Source organism: Oryctolagus cuniculus, chromosome 3 (assembly GCF_964237555.1).
Source record: "Oryctolagus cuniculus chromosome 3, mOryCun1.1, whole genome shotgun sequence".
In the NCBI taxonomy this organism is placed as follows: Eukaryota; Metazoa; Chordata; class Mammalia; order Lagomorpha; family Leporidae; genus Oryctolagus; species Oryctolagus cuniculus.
Genome location: NC_091434.1, coordinates 52,981,685 through 53,002,230, shown reverse-complemented (window position 1 = coordinate 53,002,230; position 20,546 = coordinate 52,981,685). Strand labels below are relative to the sequence as shown.

General features: G+C 33.6%; 1 protein-coding gene across 2 annotated transcripts in view; it reads right to left on the bottom strand.

Moving 5' to 3' along the window:
- CALCRL (calcitonin receptor like receptor) overlaps window positions 1–20,546 on the bottom strand; it is a 96,125-nt gene that overhangs the window by 11,907 nt on the left and 63,672 nt on the right. For both annotated transcript variants that reach the window (XM_051849374.2, XM_051849375.2), the window contains 5 exons: window positions 20,296–20,387; window positions 6,577–6,703; window positions 3,101–3,254; window positions 1,741–1,801; window positions 1,267–1,333 (listed from right to left, as the gene is read on the bottom strand). In XM_051849374.2, coding sequence (XP_051705334.2) covers window positions 1,267–1,333; window positions 1,741–1,801; window positions 3,101–3,254; window positions 6,577–6,703; window positions 20,296–20,387 — 501 coding nt within the window. The remainder of the gene's footprint in view (window positions 1–1,266; window positions 1,334–1,740; window positions 1,802–3,100; window positions 3,255–6,576; window positions 6,704–20,295; window positions 20,388–20,546) is intronic.

Genomic DNA, 20,546 nt, shown 5'->3' with positions numbered 1-20,546 from the left:
AAATTCACTACAATGTACAGTAAGATACAGTAAAATGTTCATAAAAGACATAAAGGAAACCAAGTGTTGATTTGTGAACTTTTTGTCTCGTGTGGCCAGGCACAAACCAGAAATGTGACACTTGTGAGTTTTCTGCATGAAGGCTAAGCACTTTTTATGCTTTAACGTTTTAACACATTTAATACTTATATTTGTTTAAAAGAACAATAAAAGTCACTATTATTAATTCTCTACATTCTTTATTTTCCAAATGAGGGACTTGAGGCAATGAGTGATTATTTTAATTGCTTAAAGTCACCAGCATGAAAGAGGTGCAAGTGCAATTTGAACTCATGCAACAATCAACAGAATGACTTAACAAAGATACATTTTGAAAATAGCTTCAACAATTTTCTAATATAAACATACACTAAATTGCAAATAGTAAATAATAGCAAATAGTAAAGTTACAGAATATTTGTATAGAAACAAATTGTTGAAAAACACAGCCAGGAAACTCTCAATTTTGGCGAAGGAATATATTATACCTAAATATACAAGTACTGCTTTGTATTCATTTGTTCTCCCATCTCAAATAGCATAATAAAATTTTGAATGTGATTTCTATATCCCTACAATCACAATTAAAGATATCCAATTGGTGTATTCAATAAAGTGATGATTATTACAAACATTTCAAAGGCTCTCTTTTTCTAATGTCAAGTCTCATCTTTAATGGAATGTTACATAGGTGTGTTTGCTTTCCTTGTTGTATTCCTTACTTAACTGAATCCATCCCTGTTCTGCTCTGTGATCCAGAAAGTGACATCTATATTCAGCATGGGAACTCAGGCTCACTTTCTTGCTCTCTGACATTGGCTGCATTTGGGTAAAGGGAGGAACCAGGAGATCAGTGTATGAGAAATCTGAGTATTTGTTTCTGTTCTTCCCTGCCGTGTCTGGTTTTAGCTGTGGCTGTTTTCCTATATCCAAGGCCAGAGTTCTTGGGTCACTGCTCCCAATGCTTGCCCAATTCCAGTAACACCATTTGGTATCCTTTTCAAATTCAGCTGTGATACCATCTTCTCACATTGTTGGTCACGGTGCCTCATCACACACTACAAATGAGTTCCTTTGCCTTTCCTAACCATGCCTCAAATGTAACACCTTCATTAAATCCTGTTCTATTAAGTACTGATTCTGAAGACTATCATAAGCCAGATGATTCAGGAAGAATAAAGTTGAAATATCAGCAATAATGAGAAAAGGAGAATTGTAATTACATACCAGTAAAGCAGCACAAATTGGGCCATGGATAATGTAGAGGAGATGAGTATCAGAACTGATCCAGCAACTAGGGGGAAAGATAAAGAAATCATCTTGAAGATTTTTGTTGTATTTAGTTCCAATAGAAATCCTAAAAATGGGGCTGGTGTTGAGGCATAGTAGGTAAAGCAACTGCCTGTGATGACAGCATCGCTTATGGGTGCCAGTTCCAGGCATGGCTGCTCCACTTCTGATCAAGCTCCCTGCTAAGGGCCTGGGAAGAGCAGTGGAAAATGACCCAGGTCCTTCGGCCCCTGCCATTCACATAGAAGACGCAAGGAAGCTCCTGGCTTTGGTGTGGCTTGGCCCTGGCCATGGCAGCCATCTGGGTAATGAACCAGCAAATGGAAGATCTCTCTGTCTCTTGCTCCCTTACTGTAACTCTGACTTTCAAAATAAATAAATCTTTAAAAAATTAGAAAGAGATTATCTTACTTGTCATTGTAATATAAGCTTCTGGCAATGGCATGTATACATGCAGGAATCAGTGGAAATCCTGAAAATGTCAAAGAAAAAAAATAAATAGGAAAATTTTTATAGATGAGATTCCTAAATCATGTCATGAAATATGAAACCCAAAGATTCTATAGAACTAAAACTAACTGGATGCCAAGTATTTGAACAAATATCTGTATGGCTAAGTAACAAATATGATAAACTATTAGCTATTTATATTGTGTGTGTGTGTGTGTGTGTGTGTGTGTTTATTCTAAGTCATTTTGAGTTGGTGGACACCAGAGTTTAGTTCCATAAATATGCCTCCTAGGCTATAAGGCTTAAAAGAAATTAAACATTCATATACTTTCTCTGAGATGGAATTGGCCAATATTTGGTCGATGATCAGATATGAGGAAAAGTTGAGATTGGTAAGAATTTCCAGGACAGATTAATGAGAAGCAAATTAATCATAAACCCTTATTTGAAGATGAGAAAATGATGGTTTATGTACTAAGAATTTTGCATTTTCAACATTCTAACTCAGAGTTTTCAAGCATGAAATGAAAAAATACATTATAAAAGAGGCCAGGATGTGCTAAAGATTGGTGTATCTGTATATGAAGGGACCTCAATAAGTTGGAAAATAAAATGCAAAGATGAGTTTTATCGCAAAAAATAAGTTTTCAAATCCATGCGTAGTTTTTTTAGAATACATAATTTCCATGAGCTTTCTAAAGAGCCTTCATACATACTTCTATACATCTACCTAAACCTATACAGATGACAATTAAGTAAAATTTCAGTTTTGTTTCCAGATTCTGGGCCTACTGAATTCATTTCTGGTATTTGATATTTTGTGTTATTCTAGCTACCTTTTTTTATGACAGAAGTGTGCCTCTGCTTGCTTTGTGAATAACATATAGAAAAAAAACAACCTTTTGCACGCCTTTATTACTGACCTCTCTTACTGTAAAATGACAATTTTTTTCAAGAAACACCCATGTTTTTAAAATGGAATTTCAAAGATGGTTTGATGCATGACCAAAAAGGAGAATCAGAACTAACCCAGGACTACATCCCTAATTCATGATTCTAATTCTGTTGTTTCAGTCATTAAATATTCAGACATGATACATTATTAACTGAAATGTTTAATATCAAAAAGACATTATTAATCAAACTGTGACTATTGACAAGTCAGCGATACTCTGCTTTAGATATTTCAATTTAAAGCAATGATCAAAAGTAAATAACTTAATTGTCTTTTAAAGTGACTATTGATGATTCTAGGTTTGTATTATAGGGAAAAATGCTTTCTTAATCAGTTGAATCAACTTATTTATATCATGGCACTTACCCCAGCCAAGAAAATAATACCACATTAAGTGTTGCTTCTCCGCAAACACGGCCACCACTATGAGTGTGTGCAGATAGATGCCTTCACAGAGCATCCAAAAGTAGTTACAGCCCATCAGGTAAAGATGGATGAACTGGGACACTTTACAGCTGACCTGTGAAAAAGGAACCAATTAATATTTAGTCATTTATGAATCTGTATGTAAACAATACTCTAGCTCACTAAACAGAATTTGCTTTCTTCATACAATCTTTTTTTTTTTCTTTGACAGGCAGAGTTAGACAGAGAGAGAGAGACAGAGAGAAAGGTCTTCCTTCCGTTGGTTCACCCCCTTAATGGCCGCTACGGCCGGTGCACTGCACTGAACCGATGCCAGGAGCCAGGTGCTTCCTCCTGGTCTCCCTTGTGGGTGCAGGGCCCAAGTCTTCATACAATCTTGCACACAAACAATTCAGATTTATAAAATGCCAGGTTTAAACTCACCTAACTGTACCTTTAAATTTTTAGCCATAGCCTTCAAACAATTAATTGTTTATCCAAATCTACTTCATTTAGTGAATGTGTGTTTTGCTTATGTGTTTTGGTCATTATTATGTAATTATAAGTATAAAAGTTTCACATATGAATCACTTTATATCTACTTATATATAGGTTAATAACATCATGAACTTCTAGATTGTTGCATCCTATTGGGGGAAAAGAATAACTTTAAAAACAATTCGCTGAAAGTGCCCAAATACTTGGAAACTCTTGTATGCTGCAGGCCACCTGTGAAATACTTACTAAATAATAATGTAATGAGTCCATATATCCAATACAAATGTGGAATTAGAGAGTTTCATGTAAGTAAAAGGAAGGAAAAAATTTAGTTTTCCTTCTACTTTAAAGGAGGTTAAAGTATAAAGGAGGTTAAAGTATAAAGTAAGGAGGAGGAGGAGGTTAAAGTATAAAGTAAGCATAGAGAAGTAAGAGATATGGTTTACTCTCTTACCAAGAGGAATAAATTTAAAACTCTCCCAGAAATACATAGCCAGTTACTCTTATCAGTTTTAATTTCATGCCTGAAAACCAATAAATATTTAGTGGAAATTTTACCATTATTTTTGGAATAAATCTTTTTCACTAAAGAAAAGTAGAAGTGAAAGGCACTGGAAAATAAATATTGGGTTATCACAGATTAATAATAACATTTCATAGGAATTTTCTTAAAAACATGTCATGGCAGGTATTTGGCCTAGTGATTAAGGTGCTGTCACTTGGGATCCCCACATCAAGTATTGGAGTGTCCAGGCTTGATCCCCAGCTCCACTTCTGATTCCACTTCCTGCTAACGCACACATTAAGAGGCAGCAGGGGAGGCTGAAGTAGTTGGATCCTTGCACCCAGCCGAAGGGACTAGAATCTTGATCCCTCTCTGCCTTTCAAATAAAATACTAATTTTTAAAATATTTCCACATATTTTATTTAATCCTTATGTCTATGAGTTATGTTTTATCATTGTCACATATTTTATTGCCAGAAAGCTGAATACTACAAAAGTTAAAAGACTTGCTAATAGTCACTCATCATCAAAGCTATACCCTAAATACAATTCCTATAACTCCAAGTTTATTTTTACTACAATCAATGTCCTGATTGAAGGGTATTTGTAAAACCTGCTCCTTTATTACTATATGTGAAGAATGTAGGATACTGAATTTTAAATAATACACCTTTATATGAAGCACAACATTGTATTAAAGTCTTCTCAAAGATAAAACTGAATTATTCAACTATATATGTATATATATAAATGATAAACCTCAATTTCAAATTTTTATCTGTTTAGTTTTTAGCTATTCATATCTAATTGGACTTCTGATTTTTTATTTCAGTTTAAAAACTAATCTACAAACCATTGTGATAAAAAGAATTTAGTGATGCTTCAGAAAAATGTTTTTATGTCAAATGAAGACAATAATTTTTCCAAGATGGTATTAAACATACGTTACAATTTATATTGTGTGTTTTAAATACAATATCCTTGTTTATAAATGCAAGATTTGGACTGTCTTGCTCTGCAGCTTTGTGACAAAACACTGCATCTCTTTGCCTAGAGAAATTCACTTTAAAATGGTGGGACACTGGCCAGTTTTTTATATTACTAATTATACCCCAGTGTGTTTCCTAACCCGGTGACCGTAGAGTGGAACATATACAAGATTAAACCATCCGGATGCACATGTGCAAACAATGCAGGGAATTTTAGAACTTTGGAAACCACCCTAAAAACACACATAAAACACACATGAGAGTGTTGTTTATTGACCTATTGTTAACAATTCCTTCCTTTCTCTGATTTCAGTAACTAGATAACTTAATCTTATTGAACTCACATACACAAGTTTATATGCAAAACTAGTGTATCTACTATAAACATTGTGAAAGCAGATCATCTTAAAAATTTGGTATCTTTTTTCCATAAATGCAGACATTTAGTTTCAAATATAGCTGACATGTGCATATGGCTTACATAAAATGTATGCATTCATGTAAATAAATTTAGCATGTCTTAAAAATATGGATTACAAGGAAAAAGTTTTTAAAAGTTTATTGAGGCAATGAGTACTTGGTAGGTCTTTTACTTTTTTATGTTAATAAAGTATAATATCTAGAGTGTGTAATTCATATTGTTGTTTTATTTTTATTTTATTTTATAATTTATATTTCTTCTTTTCATGTTGTTTTTTCTAACTGTATAGCATTTGTTGTTGTTTTTTTAATGAAGATTGATCAATTGAGTTCAAAGGCAGAATGACAGAGAGAGAGAGAGAGAGAGAGAGACGGAGGTAGAGACAAAGTGAGGAACAGATCCTCCATCCCCTAGATCGCTTCCCAAATGGCCACAACAGCCAGTTCTGGGGCAGGCTGTAGCTCAGAGCCAGGATCTCCATTCTGGTTATCCATGTGGGTGGCAGAGACCCAAGTATGTGGGCCATTAAGTACTGCCTTCCCAGGTGCATTACAGGGTGCTGTATGCTCCTTCCCAGTAGGGCATTGGGCATTTGAACCAGTGCTCTGATACAGGAAGATGGTGTCACAAATGGTGGCTCAGCATGCTAAGCCACAATGCTGGCCCATAGTTGCTTCAGTTGATTCTTCAGTTGGATTAAGTAAATGTTATGTTGTTTTAAACTCAGTGTTCCAACAGCAGCAGGATTCTACACCCAGAAAATGAGCTGAAGATATGTGTACCATGGATAAACAATTAAATCAATTATCCTCCTTTTAATATTCACTCATATATCTTATGGAATATTGAGGAGTAATTATCTCTATATTATAGGATAGCCACATATATTTTCATATGTTAGATCTATAAATGTGTCATTATTACACACATAATACATATATTAGGATTGCTTCACCCCCAGTCTTGTCTCTGCTCTCTCTTCCTTAAGTAACCCTTGAATCTAAAGGCACTTTATTTTACTTACGGGATTTGTGGCCACTAAAGCCTGATTGTTGGCCACTGCAGTGAGGTGAATGATTGTTACAACAGAATTACAAACAAAAGAGAAAAACAGATTTTTGTGCAAGGTAATCCTCTGGCAACTTAGGCTCCTAAAAGGCAAAAGAAACAAAAAGCTTAGATATTATAAAATGTTTCCACATTTTTGTTAATTATCCCTCAAATAAAATACAGCCCCAGTTCACATCCACCTTTCTAATTTTGGAAGAAATATTTTTCTATCCAAGAGTCACTCATGATAAAATCTTAAATAAGGAAAACCTGTAGTTCTTCATCCTAGAGACATGAGTTGCTTTAGCAGAGGTAGATTACATAGGGAATAGGAAATTTGCCCTATAAAGTTCCTACATGAATTTCCTCTGTTAATTCCAGAACATGAGGGGCTGGCATTGCTGCGTAGCAAGTAAAGCCACCAACTGCAATGATAGCATCCCATATGCATGCTGGTCCGAGTCCCGTCTGCTCCACTTCTGATCCAGCTCCCTGCATATGTGCCTGGGAAAGCAGTAGAAGACAGCCAGGGTCCTTGAGCCCCTGTCACCCACACTGAAGACTGGGAGGAAGCTCCTGGCTCTCAGCTTCGGGCCTTCCCAGCTTCAGCAGTTGCTGCCATTTGGAGAGTAAACCAGCAAAACGAAGATTCATTCTCTCCCTCTCTCTCCCCGCCTCTCCTCACTTGTTTCTCCTTCTCTGTAATTCTGCCTTTCAAATAAACCTTTTTAAAAAAATTTTCAGAACATATTATTTAAAAATTTTATTCTTCAAACATAAAACAGATTTACTGATGTTAGGTAATTAATAGAAACAATTATGCAGCTAATTAATTTGAACACCTTAGATTTGTCTGTCAAATTCTCACACAGATGATGTGCTTTTCATTACAATACATAGGCTCTTCTATGTATATCATCTTTTTTTGTTTTGTTTTTGTGGTGGTGGTGGTTGTTATGCAGACACATCATGAAAGATAATATTGTATTTAGAAGAACTGGTAAAAAAATATAGACTTAACAACCCATTATTCAGCTTCATTATTCAGCTTTACCACATTTTTATGATAGGCCCAATCATGCAAAATACATACATACAAACATACATAGTATCACTTACTAAAGTATTTCCTCTTGCATAAAACAATGGAGGTGCACTGATCATGTGGAGTTTGTGTAAAAGTAGATAATGTAGAGGAATTGTTAATGATAAGTGGAGCACCACTCTTCAGAATGAACCTACATTCACTCAGATCTCTATATAGACTACCTTACACAAGCTCAATTAAAAAAAAAAAAAGCACTACCTTCTTCATGAAACATTTACCTAAAGGCTTATTATGGGTAACATTTAAAAATAATAGAATATAATCCCCTTGAAGCTGAAAACATATCAAGTATAAACACATATAGGAAAACAGAATCATTTCATTACAGAAACATCTCAGTTTGCATGTTTAACTAAGTTATACAGTTATTAGTATCATACTAGATGATACACCCTATATAATTTAAACCAAAGACTTCTACATTGTGAACTTCAAGGAGGCAGCTGCATTGGGGCACAGCGGGTTAAATTGCTGATTGCTGTGTCAGCATCGCCTATCAGAGCATCAGTTGAGTCCCAGCTGCTCTATTTCCAACCCGATGCCTTGCTAATACACCTGGAAAAGCAGCGGAGGACAGAACAACTTCTAGTGCTGCTGACATTCATATGGCAGCTCCTGACTTCAGCCTCCTCTAATGCCAGCCATTGAAGCCTCTAGGGGAACGAACCAGCAGATGGAAGATTCTCTCTCTCTCCCCCCCACCCTGTGTCACTTTGCCTTTCAAATAAGTAAATTATTTTTTAAAAGAAACTTCTAAGGAGAATTTCATCTAATTTTATGACTACATTCCATTATCCTAAATATCTATGTGTTCAGGATATTAGACTTAGGAAAGGATACCAAGGTTTTCTATATTTCAAAATGCAAAAATTAAGCTATGTTGCTTCTGAAACTTCTTCCAGCCATCTATGTGTGATTTTATATACAGCTCTAATATTTGAAAGAACTTAGAAATGTATTCAACCTAGATAATATTTACAGATTGTCAAAATGTGCATTCCACTAAAAAAAGTGGGTGCTGTTAGTGGAGAATTCTTTGAAAGACATCATGGACAAGATGGCTCTTTGAAAGATCACTGAGTATGAGAAGACAGTCAAATACCATCATGTGTGTGAAATCCAGCTGGAGTCCCTCAAAATCAAAACAACTGAGAACAGCTTGTTTCATATTAGAGCGTCACATACTTGACTTTATAATGCATACAGTGGTTAAGAGGCTGGCTGGGATAAAGCTTGAGAACAGGGTGTTGATGATTTTCTACAGAAATGAAGGAACTTTGGAAGTTTTGAATAAGTGAGGAGCATGATTCTTGTTATTGTTTAAGGAAATTCAACACCAAGGGAAACACAGCTCAATTTTCAATAAAATACCATAGCACTGCTTTCTGTTTGGTGACTATGGATTGAACTGATGTATAGCAGAAGAGGCCTAGTACAGAATACTCTTTCCAAAACATTTATATTAAATTTATATTTTATATATATAATAAATATACAATAAATATATATTATTTATATATTATATATCATTTATTTCTGTAACTTATCACTCTTGTATGATATAAGATATGAACATACACAATGGCTACATGCCTTAAGCTTATCCTGTTTCTATGGAGTGCCAAGTATTGTTTAGAAAGGAACCGCTTACCCATGTAAACATGCAACTTCTTTGTAACAAAATTTAAGTAACTCGGTTACCATCATGGGAAAAAAGTAAAATGTTTTCCTTAACTGAGCCATTTTTCCATTTTCTGTTGAACACTCTTATATCTAGGAACATAATTTTGGAGTTTTCAAATTATGGCCAAAAGATTGGGAAGATCTGCTTAGACAGCAAACCTGAAATATTTGTAAGGAGTAACTTGGAAAAGAAAGAAAACAAGCACTGGGGCCGGTGCCATGGCTCACTTGGTTAATCCTCCTCCTGTGGCACCAGCATCCCATATGGGTGCAGGTTCTAGTCCCGGTTGCTCCTCTTCCAGTCCAGCTCTCTGCTGTGGCCTGGGAGTGCAGTGGAGGATGGCCCAAGTGCTTGGGTCCCTGCACCTGCAAGGGAGACCAGGAGAAGTACCTGGCTCCTGGCTTCGGATCGGCGCTGCACGCCGGCCGTATCAGCCATTTGGGGAATGAACCAGTGGAAGGAAGACCTTTCTCTCTGTCTCTCTCTCACTATCTATAACTCTACCTGTCAAATAAATTAAAAGAAAAAGAAAAACAAAAAACAAAAACAAAAAAACAAAAACAAGCACTAAAGAAAACTTTAAAAAAAAAAAGCAATGCTTGAATACAAAATCATCATGAGCTAAAAGGATAAGTGATGAAAATACAATACGTGTGATAAGGTTAGAATTAATTAAAATGCTAATTGTAGTCAACTGAAAAATGATTTTAGGTTGCTTTATTAACACTTGAATGTCTTGTCTTCCTCTATGGTGTTCTGTATTTCCTTTCCTCTCAGAACCTCCTTTTTTCTCAGGACTCTTTTTCCCCTTCAATCTCTCTTAAAAGACAAGGACTCAGGGATGAACTGCTGGCATATATTCTCTTGTAAAGACATGACTATTGTGAGTACAGCCACTCTTTCAATAGAAGATAAAGAGATTTACTGAGTTCCCCTTTTTTATATCTAAACAATGTCTTTATGGGCAAAATTAAAAGTATAACAGAATGAAATTAGAAGGTGCATAAAGTCATGTCATTACAGAGACATAAAATCTGATTTTGAATATTTTTTAAGATTATCCACATAGTATGTTACCCTAGATAATCCACTTTGTATAATTCAAACCAAAGACTTCTGCTTTAGAAACCATGATATCCAATTTTGCTGTCCAAATTAATAAACTGGACCATTGCCAAAGCATTTTTACTTTCTGATGTATAAATATGTCCTACTGCCTAAACATTAACCTGTTACTATAGTTTCTTCCATTTCTGCCTGCAGGCACTGTGCAACTTAAACAAATGCAGAGAGATGATATCTCACATATGGTTTCCATCATTGGTGGTAAAAATGGCTCAGATTTTTCTGTGATGCATATTGTTTTCTTCTAAATATATTCATTAACACATGTAAATGTATTGGTACAAACAAAATAAACTTGTAATTGAAAACCAGAAACACGTGATTGGTAAACAAAGGATTTTTTTAAATGAGGCCCTAAAATTATGAGATGTCTTTTTCAAATGTTAACCTATGAATAATTTTATCTACTGCAAATTCTTAAATGTCCATATTTCATTCAAAATAATAGAATCAATTATTTATATAGGCTTAGAGAATGCTTTACAAAAAATTCTCTTGGCTTTCTTTAAATTTTATGATATCCCTTTCCAATCTAGTATAACCACAGAATAGAAGATGTGGTTTGTGGGTCTGGACTGTCTCCACTTCAAAACTCAAAATGTAATAATTTTAGAATGCCATTTCCATATGCAATGTTGGCAGGCAGGGTTATAGAGGAAGTTGAGGCAAGTGTGTCAATGAAATCATTATACTTCATATGAATTATGATCATATGTTTTCTGTTCAAGTCAGTACATATTGTTTAGAGCCATGTACTGAGAGTGAATCTGCCACCTACTTACACTATGAGTTTGAGTAAGTTATTTAACATTGCTAATCCTTGGTTTTCTCATCTGTAATATGGGTACAGTAATAATACTTCATAGGATTGGCTTGAAGGTTAAATGAAATAAATCATATCATGTGTTTACTGTAATGTAATATTCAACCTATAATGTACACTCATTGTTAGTTTGCTGTTATTTTTAACCTATTATCACCTGGTGAATTTCAATCAGTTATTCCTAGTTTCCTGTCACAAGTAATAAAGTAGCATTGATTTTTATCTCAGTAATATAAAATTGCAAATATATTAAAACAAATGTTTTAAATATGTCAATGAAATGGTAAACAAACTGTCATCTTTTTATTGCAAAATAGGAATTTAATATTAGGAAGAAATTTCCCCAAAATCAATAACAACTGATCAAGCAACTGAAATTACTTTCCCCAAAATTTTCATCCTTCCTATGGTTGTCTCCAAATTACTATGTTCACTATCATGGAGACATACCATGCTGTTTCATCTTCACAATTCTGTACTAGTACAAGCAAAAAACTTGCCTTTCCTTTTCCATTTGATGTTTACATGAGCTAGGAATTTCCAAACCACTCTTCTCAATGCTAATCGTGTGCAAATCAAATAACAGGAGGAAGAAATACAAGCAATACAAATATAAACCAGTCTGCAAAGTAGTGCTTTTTTATTCTAGTTTATCTAATTTAATTCCCAAATACTCAGATTTTTTTTTCCAGTAAACATTAATATAAATCTGAGAGGAGCGTTTGTGTCAATCTGGACACTGCCAAAACGAATAGGCAGAAAACAACAAGTGTACTAACAAGAAAATGCAATATGACTGTCTTTTATCTATTAGACAAAACCCGGAGTTGATAGAATTAGCTGCTTATGTTACTTAATATATGCTAAACTGATCTTCTGTATATAAAGAGAACTGAAAATAAATCTTGATGTGAATGGAAGGGGAGAGGGAGCAGGAAAGGGGAGGGTTGCGGGTGAGAGGGAAGTTATGGGGGGGAAGCCATTGTAATCCATAAGCTATACTTTGGAAATTTATATTCATTAAATGAAAGTTTTTTAAAAAAGAATCAGCTGCTTTTGTATGACAAAGAGTAGGTCTAACTTGCATCAATAGCTCTCTTTTGATGGTTATTGGTGATTCATTTGGTCAGTTTACAAAGAGTGTAATGCTCAGTGAAAAGTCCCTTTGCGGTAGAAATAGTCTTCCTCCATTGGGACATTTCTTGCCTATCATTGCCTTTCAGAGCTACTAATTAAATTTAACATATGAATCACGGCTGCATAAGGAACAGCCATATTCTTTTTGTATGGCCAACTAGTTTTCTCCCATTTATGAATTACCCTGGTACACGTACTCTTATTGGTCTCCTAATAGGCAAGAAACAATCCAGTCTGTCTTTTTGAATCTTGTGATTATTGCCCTCCCCCAAAAAATGTTTTTTAAGTAAAATTTAGAATAATGGAAGCTACCCCTCATTCAGTCCTTTGAGTACCCCAGGCACAAAGATAAACACGTTAAATTCATTATCTTTTTTAACAACTCCTTAAAGCAACTCCTTCAATACAATTGAGATAAATTGGGCAAGGTTATACTTGTACTAGATGATCTTTTGAATTTGGACACTGAAATTTCTAAGGAAGCCATTTGGCTTTGTTCTACTTTATTATTCATTTGGTTACCTGCTTTTTGTTTATGCGGAGCAATATATACTGGGCACTGTTTCAAAAAACTGAAGGAACAGTTGTGAGACTAATTTCAAGTTGCTCACATTACGGTGGGAGGTACATAGTTGCATAAATTAATTTATATAATTCCAGATAGTGAAATGAGTTATTTGAGATATTAAACCAAGATTAAGGGATAGAAAGAGGTTGTGGTCAGAGAGAGGAGGATACTCTACATGGAACTGAAGCAGTAAAAGAGAAGAAAAGAGTTCCAAGCAGGAAAGGTATCCTGAGTCAAAGCTCTAAGCTTAATGTTTTTGAGATAAAAGAATAACATGCAATGTGACAAAGCAAAAGTCCACATTTTTTCCACTTCATAGATGAAAAATTTACTGAATGACTTCCTGATTCTGAAGCTTATCCCCTTCCATACTGTATCTTTTTTCTGCCTATTAATGAGAAATTGTCTATTATTTTTATTATCTTATCCTCATCTTTCAATTGAAGACCTCACTTTTTCACTGATTAATGTCTCTGACAATTACTAGCACATAGTATTCACTTATTCCTGGTTTTTGTTTTTCCTAAATTCTAAAAAAGATGCTACAATTTTTAGAGTTTACTTTGAATTTCCCCTCATACATATTCATATCTATATTAAGTATTGGCTAAGAAAATAATGTGTGTCTGCAAGAATGGAAAATAATATTGTAAAACATGACCTTTGAAAGAAAAATGTTATTTACTTATATTCTCTTTGAAGTTATGAAGCTTTAATCTATTCAAATAACTAATATACTAAGCAAGAAATAATAAGTTTTGTCATAATGATTACCATTCTATTTCTACAAAAAAATTAGGTATGCTTAAATAGCACAGCATGTTTTAATTTTCTCAAACAATATTAAAGAAACAGATTTGTAAAGAAGTGCATATTTATCAAAAGTCTCAGCAGAAATGGAAATACATTATCTGTAAAAGGCATTTATGAATAAATAATGCATTTGTTGTTATAAATAAATCTAATTTCTCAAATGCAGTTATTTGCTTTTCATTTTTGTACCTAGAATTCTCCATATGCCAGTAATACCAATTACCTTACAATGGAACTGGCTTTTGTTAAAGCAAATTTATTTCTTCTTGCACTACTCTGTCCCTAGACCTGATGCTCTAATGTGGAAATGCAATTACTGTATTATATAATTACAGCGCACATGTATTCAAAGTTTTCCAACCAAGATTCACATTACTGAGTGGTAATGTTTTCAGCTCTCACTACATTCATGTATGTGGGAGATGGTTTTATCAGTGCATTGATTAAAATTGATTAATTTGGAAATAGGTTGAGTATGATTTAATAAAACATTGTAAGAAAAACTATAGTTCAATAAATAATATCTGATGTTAAGCTGGAGGAAGCCTGGGATGCATGTAATTGAATAGAACAGATCTTAGGACAGCAGTGGATAACAAATTTACAATAAATCGATGTGCCTCAAAGTTAAGAAAGCAAGGATGATGCTAGATAGGCACTGAGAAGTATGCCACTGAGATAAAACTAGATGGTTATTTTTGAATTCAGACCTCATCAGACTTCTACCTGTGCAAATTTGCCAAGCTTTAAATAAATTAGTTAAGTGATAGTGCTGATTGCCCAGAAAGTTACCTCAAAGTGATCTGTAGAATGAGATTCTCTGCTATCCGAGGTTCAGTGTAGGGTTTCTTTAACTAATTACTGCTGTTTAAAATTGATTTAAAAATCAAATATTGCACAATTTCAGGAGAAAAATTATAGCTAAATTTAAAAATCACACTTGCTCAAATTCAAGAGAAATAGGAAGAAATTAGAAATGACATAGAAGTTCACAATATTGATAAATTTATTCATATGTGGTCTAGAAAAATGGTGAGCCCTTAAGTAATTGTCTTGAAAATCAGAAATACAAGTAGTAAATGATGAATTTAATGAGATAATTTGAGTGTGCTTTGGCCTGCCAGCTGAAAAGTTTTTTTTTTTTTTTTCTGAATTTTACTTGCAAACTATGGCAACTGTCTAGAGAAAACAACACTGTCTATATAATTGCAAATATTCAACTTGACTTTAAAATTGTCTGGAATCAATGTCTGGAATGTCAGCAAAGATAATCTTTCAAAAAGAAAGAAAAGAACTGCTTTTTTCTTCCAGCAAGTCAAGTATTATTATTCACGCTTAGACACAACAGGATGGAGCCCTTTGGGATGAAAGTAAGAGAGGCTTGCTATGCTCTCAAATTTTAAACAGTAATTAAAATATAATTTATAACTAATTCCAGAACAGTTTATTTTTTATCTAAAGGGTTCTGCTTTGTTTTTCCAAGGATCATTGTAAGTAAATCATTGCCTCTCAGGGCTTGGCAAATCCCTAAGTTGTTATGTGTCTGTCTGTCTGTCCCTGACTCCCCCCACCTTTTATCTTCTGCTCTCCTTTTTTAAGTTGGCTCTAAAATAAAACAAGTACATCTATTGAATAATGTTTCATGTTCTCTGTTTCTAATTTAAAGTGGATGAGTAGTAGAATTTTCTCTTTATAAATAAGAAATAGCAAACAGTACCCTAAATCAACATTTTGTATAGTTCTTGTTTTTCATTAGCACGGATCAGTGACTGATTTAGCAAAGGCGGGGCTGGTGGGGAGCAAGGAGAGTTTCCTCTATCAAAGACTAAGTGAGGGTAACTACAGAGACAGGAACTAGTTTACAAAGCAGAAAGGATATGTTGGTAGATTTTCTTTTATACGCAATGATTTTATCTGAAACGTCAGCTCCTCTAGGAATTATTTCCAGGTTACTTGGAATAAGGCTAATTATTTCTATTGGCCCTGAATGTACTTGAGCATGCTTCATGAACCATTCAGTTTCTGCCTTTTCTGATGTGACCCTGGTCTTCCTTTGATCTAGCTGCAGAGCCTCCCATCTTGTTTTACGCAGATGCTTCTACGGATTAGAATTGTAAGGTGTCTAAGTACAATAATGCCTTTCTTTGTTACAGGATACAACAAAGGCCAGCCAAAATCAAGGGAAGTATTGTAGGTCACATATACGAGATGAGCAAGTCAGTCCTAGAAGGAGCTTCAAAGCCATATCGTCTTTATTCCTCAAAAATGTATTCAGTGCATACTGTGCACAGGGTTCTATGCTGAGCACCCAGGGATGTTTAAGGAAACAAAACAGGAGCTGTCTCCTGCTCTAACAAAGCTGAGAGACATCCTTTCCATTACTCATAGAGGCTTTTCTTGTTTCAATAGTTTTCAAGGGTATGTTTTGGAGTGTCTAAATTCAAAACTACAAATTCTTTAATATTCAAGATAATATATAGGACATATATAGAATAAGCTACATGGTATTCTCTGGTTATATACAGGATAATATATAGAATAATATATAGAATAAACTACATTGTATTATCTGGTTATAAAAGAAGTCTCAGGACCAGTGTTGTGCCATAATGAATTAAGCCATCACTCGTGATGCTAACACATCATGTCAGAGTCCCAGTTGCTCTACTTCTGAACTAAGTTCCTGCTAAAGTTCCTGGGATGGCAGTGGAGGATGATCCAATAACTTGGGACCCAGCCGCTCATGTGGGAAACCAAGATGGAGTTCCTGGTTTGTGGCTTCAGATTGGCCCAGACTTGACTGTTGACATCATTTGGGGAGTGAAACAGTGGCTGGAATATTTCTCTCTCTCTCTTTCCTCCCCTTGTCTGCTGCTCTGCCTTGTAAATAAATAGTCTCATTACTCTTGACTGATTTACTTAATGATGTTTTTCTAGCATAATTATAACAATTTGATTTGTAAAATATGCATTTTAAGTTTACTTATTGTGCTACATGAAAATTATTTTAAAAATACTTATAAATGTGGTCCATCTAAAACTAGAATTGTATTCTTTAATTTCATTTTTAAAGATCCTTCTGGCATAATATTCCTACCAGGGCTAAATATCCAGATTCAGACTTTTTACTGGGCTAACCATGAAGACTGATAGCAAAGCCAAGAATAGATATATTTCTTGAGCCAGACAATGCCCAACATGACATCTCACTGATAATGTTGGTATTATGCTCAATGTTGGTTTATACCCTCTCCTATAATTATATTTATACATATAAAGATATTTAAATGTTCTATCTTATTTGAAAAAGGTTTCTCACATTTTACCTAAGTGCTGACAATGAATAGCAAAGAAATATAATTTGTAGCTTTAATTCTTTCTGTATAACTCTATTTTTTAAAGATGATGAAAGTCAAATAAAATGATTAAGCCAAATAGAACACAGATTGGGAGGAACCTTGGAAAAGTTAATTACTTAAAAAGCAAGGAAAATTAAATGATAGACTACAAAGTATGTTGAAGTGGATAATTTCTACACTTGGTTCATATCTGGACCTGAGTCGAGGAATTTTAAAAAATTAGATTTGCAGGATATAAGGGGAAATAGTAAGTAAGAAATGGAAGAGAAAGGTATCAGATTTTTTTCCTAAATTTCTGGCTATTGCCACTGGATTTCTGATGGTGTCATTCATGAAGATGGGTCACTTTGGGAGAAAACCAACTTCAGGTTAGAAGGAGGTAGATATAATGAATTTGTTTTGAACATGTTGATCTTAAGACACTTTTGAGATGATGTGTTTCAAGAGCCATAAAAAGATATATAGCTGTTGACCAAGCTATCCCAAGACTCTGGGACTGTAGCCTAAGAAAATATTGCAAAATATGGGAAAAGTTATAGCTGAAAATGTCCATTGCAGTGTTTTTTATTAATAGAAGAACATGGAAGCAATGTTGATGTTCCAAAATAGAGGACTGACTCAGTAAAACTGTGTGAACCCATGAAATGGAATATTATTTCCAATTTAAATGGCTGTTTTTAAAAACAATTTAGTGACATATAAAGCACTAACTATAAAACATTAAGTTGTAAAAATTGTTTAAATAGCTTACATACTACAAATAAAACTCAAAATAAATAAATATTAAATAAAACTGGAAACATGCAAGAAATTTCTGGATAGGAGGAAAAAATTATAACAGTATACTTTCCTTAAAAATTAGTAATATACTTAGATTTTTTCTACTCTTTCAAAAATACTGCAAATTTAAATGACAGTCTTAAAACTGTAGCTTGTCACTTTCTTTTAATTAATGGTTGCATTCTTTTTCTCTAGCTTTAAAAAAACCTTTTAAACTTGTAGGTACTTTGCCCAAGAAAACTGCTAGACAGTTTTCAAACCCTTATGATTTACATGTTATGCCACTAGTGTAGTGGCTGATTGACTTTATATCCATTCATAGACTTAAAATTCTTCATGCTGAAAACGTACTTAATATTAGTTACATCAAAGTTAATTCTGTGTATTTATTTGTGTGTATGATAGGTAATTGTCATGAATTACAAATCTGAGTTCTACAGTACTGCACAGATATTAGGGCAGTTTGGTACATATTGTGATGCATCAGTTCCAAAAGTGAAAAGTCAAATTTTTACATTTGGATACCTTCTACTGTTAAATTGCAAAGATTTGTTATCAGGGATAAAGAAAAACATGAATTATATCTCAAATTATTAGGTTATTCTATTATGCTAAATGATAATTTAAATTTTTAATTTCATTTTTTATCTTCTATATTCACTAAATTAAATGTTAATCTAGTTTTATTGCCATATTTTCCCAATAAGTGTGTAAGCACCAACAATATTGTTTCAGGTTGTCAATTAGCATAAATAATATGTAACTATGGAAAATAGTTCATTTTCTATTCTTTGTAACTGATATTTTAATCTATTACACAATTATAATGATTTTTCCTATGCTAAAGATAGCCTTCATCTAAAGCGAAAACCTTATCTTAGCTAACAATGTATTTAAGAGTAAAGACATGAAAGTACAATAGGCTGCCCAGAAGCAACTGATACGATATTATTAATAATAAAGACAGTGACCGGAAACTGGCAGTTTATTTTGAGCAAGAAACTTTTGCAACTTGTAAAATATAGAATGATGAATTTGTTTGCATTTTTTTCCAATTTTAGAACAAAAACGCTTTACAATTAATATTGATACAATTTTACACAGTTTATTAAAGAAAGTTTCACATTTAAACTTGTACAGAAACGTTGAATTAGATTTATTCACATAGGTTAGCTTTTTGGTCTTTGCTGTCAGTTTAAAATGATGCCTAGATAATTTTGTAAAACAAAAGTCTCATTGAAAGGTATTCTTGCAGACTCTACAAAATAACTGTTGGTAAGGATGTTTAAAAAGGTTTAAATTTCCAAAGGTAACAATTCCAATGTAATCTGTAGATCACACAATTTTGAGTCCATTGAAGTAATTTTAATCCTTTGAGTGTGGGCTAAAAGCTGGGGCTCAAGTTAATATGTACCAAAAATCTTACTATCTAATAATCCCTGGACTTAGATTATTACACTGAGTTGCAACTCTAGATAGTGGTGTAGTTGCTAATGTTCCAAAAGGAGGAGGGGGGGAGATAAGGTGGGAGATGGAAAGGAGGGGAAGGAGAAGAGAGTAGAGAGTAGAAAATAATGACAATGATGAAAATACAATGAAATATAGATATTTACTCTTGTCCGACTGCATTCTATAATTGCTGGTAGTGATCAAAATTATAAAAACCATGTTAAGGCATAAAATAATACATATGTGTTCTGAAATTTACTCTGCTGTAAATTCAAAAGTTTCTTGATTGTTTGATTTGAGAAATTGGTGTTGACATCTCTCACCCCCACAAAAGGAGTCAATTACAAGTAAAACTGAAAATATAATTTAACCTTTTTAATGAATGCCCTCAAAACCAAGAAAAATAACCTAGCCCTAATATGTTCTTATTACATTTTAAATAATATATTAGATACCATTGCTGATACTCATACAAAATTCCAGTACCTATAATGCACATGTACATATAATTAAAAGTGATTAACAATTTAAACAGTTAAGGTGATCTATAGTATTTGTTAATTACCAAAGAAAATACAGTTAGATTTATGTATTAGCTTGATCCCCTTCTTAATATGACTTGATTCTTATATTCTGTTAATTTGTGAAATTGGTGATATTTCATCAATTTTTCTCTACATATTTTACAAAGCAAAGTCAACTATTTCAACTTTTTAGATATTCCAATTATTTTAAGTACTATTAATGGTCAATATCTTATATATTTTGTCAACATTTGAGTTAAATATGCCTGTGACACTGCATTCACCAAAGACACCTGGTAACTTTTAAAATATCTTTTACTTACTTGAAATAGAAGAATATGCCAAGTGAGATAAGCAGCGATGCAATAGATAATCCATGTCCAATTATAGTCAGGTAAAACAAATTCAGTGCAGTCTATAATTTGTATGAATAAAAAAATTAGGCTCATGTTAATACTATCAATATCTACCATCCTACATGTATAGAAGCTCAAATTCCTTTACCAAATATGCAAATCTATCAGATGACTTAGAAAATCTATAAATTAAATGCTCTTTTATTTCATAAATGAAA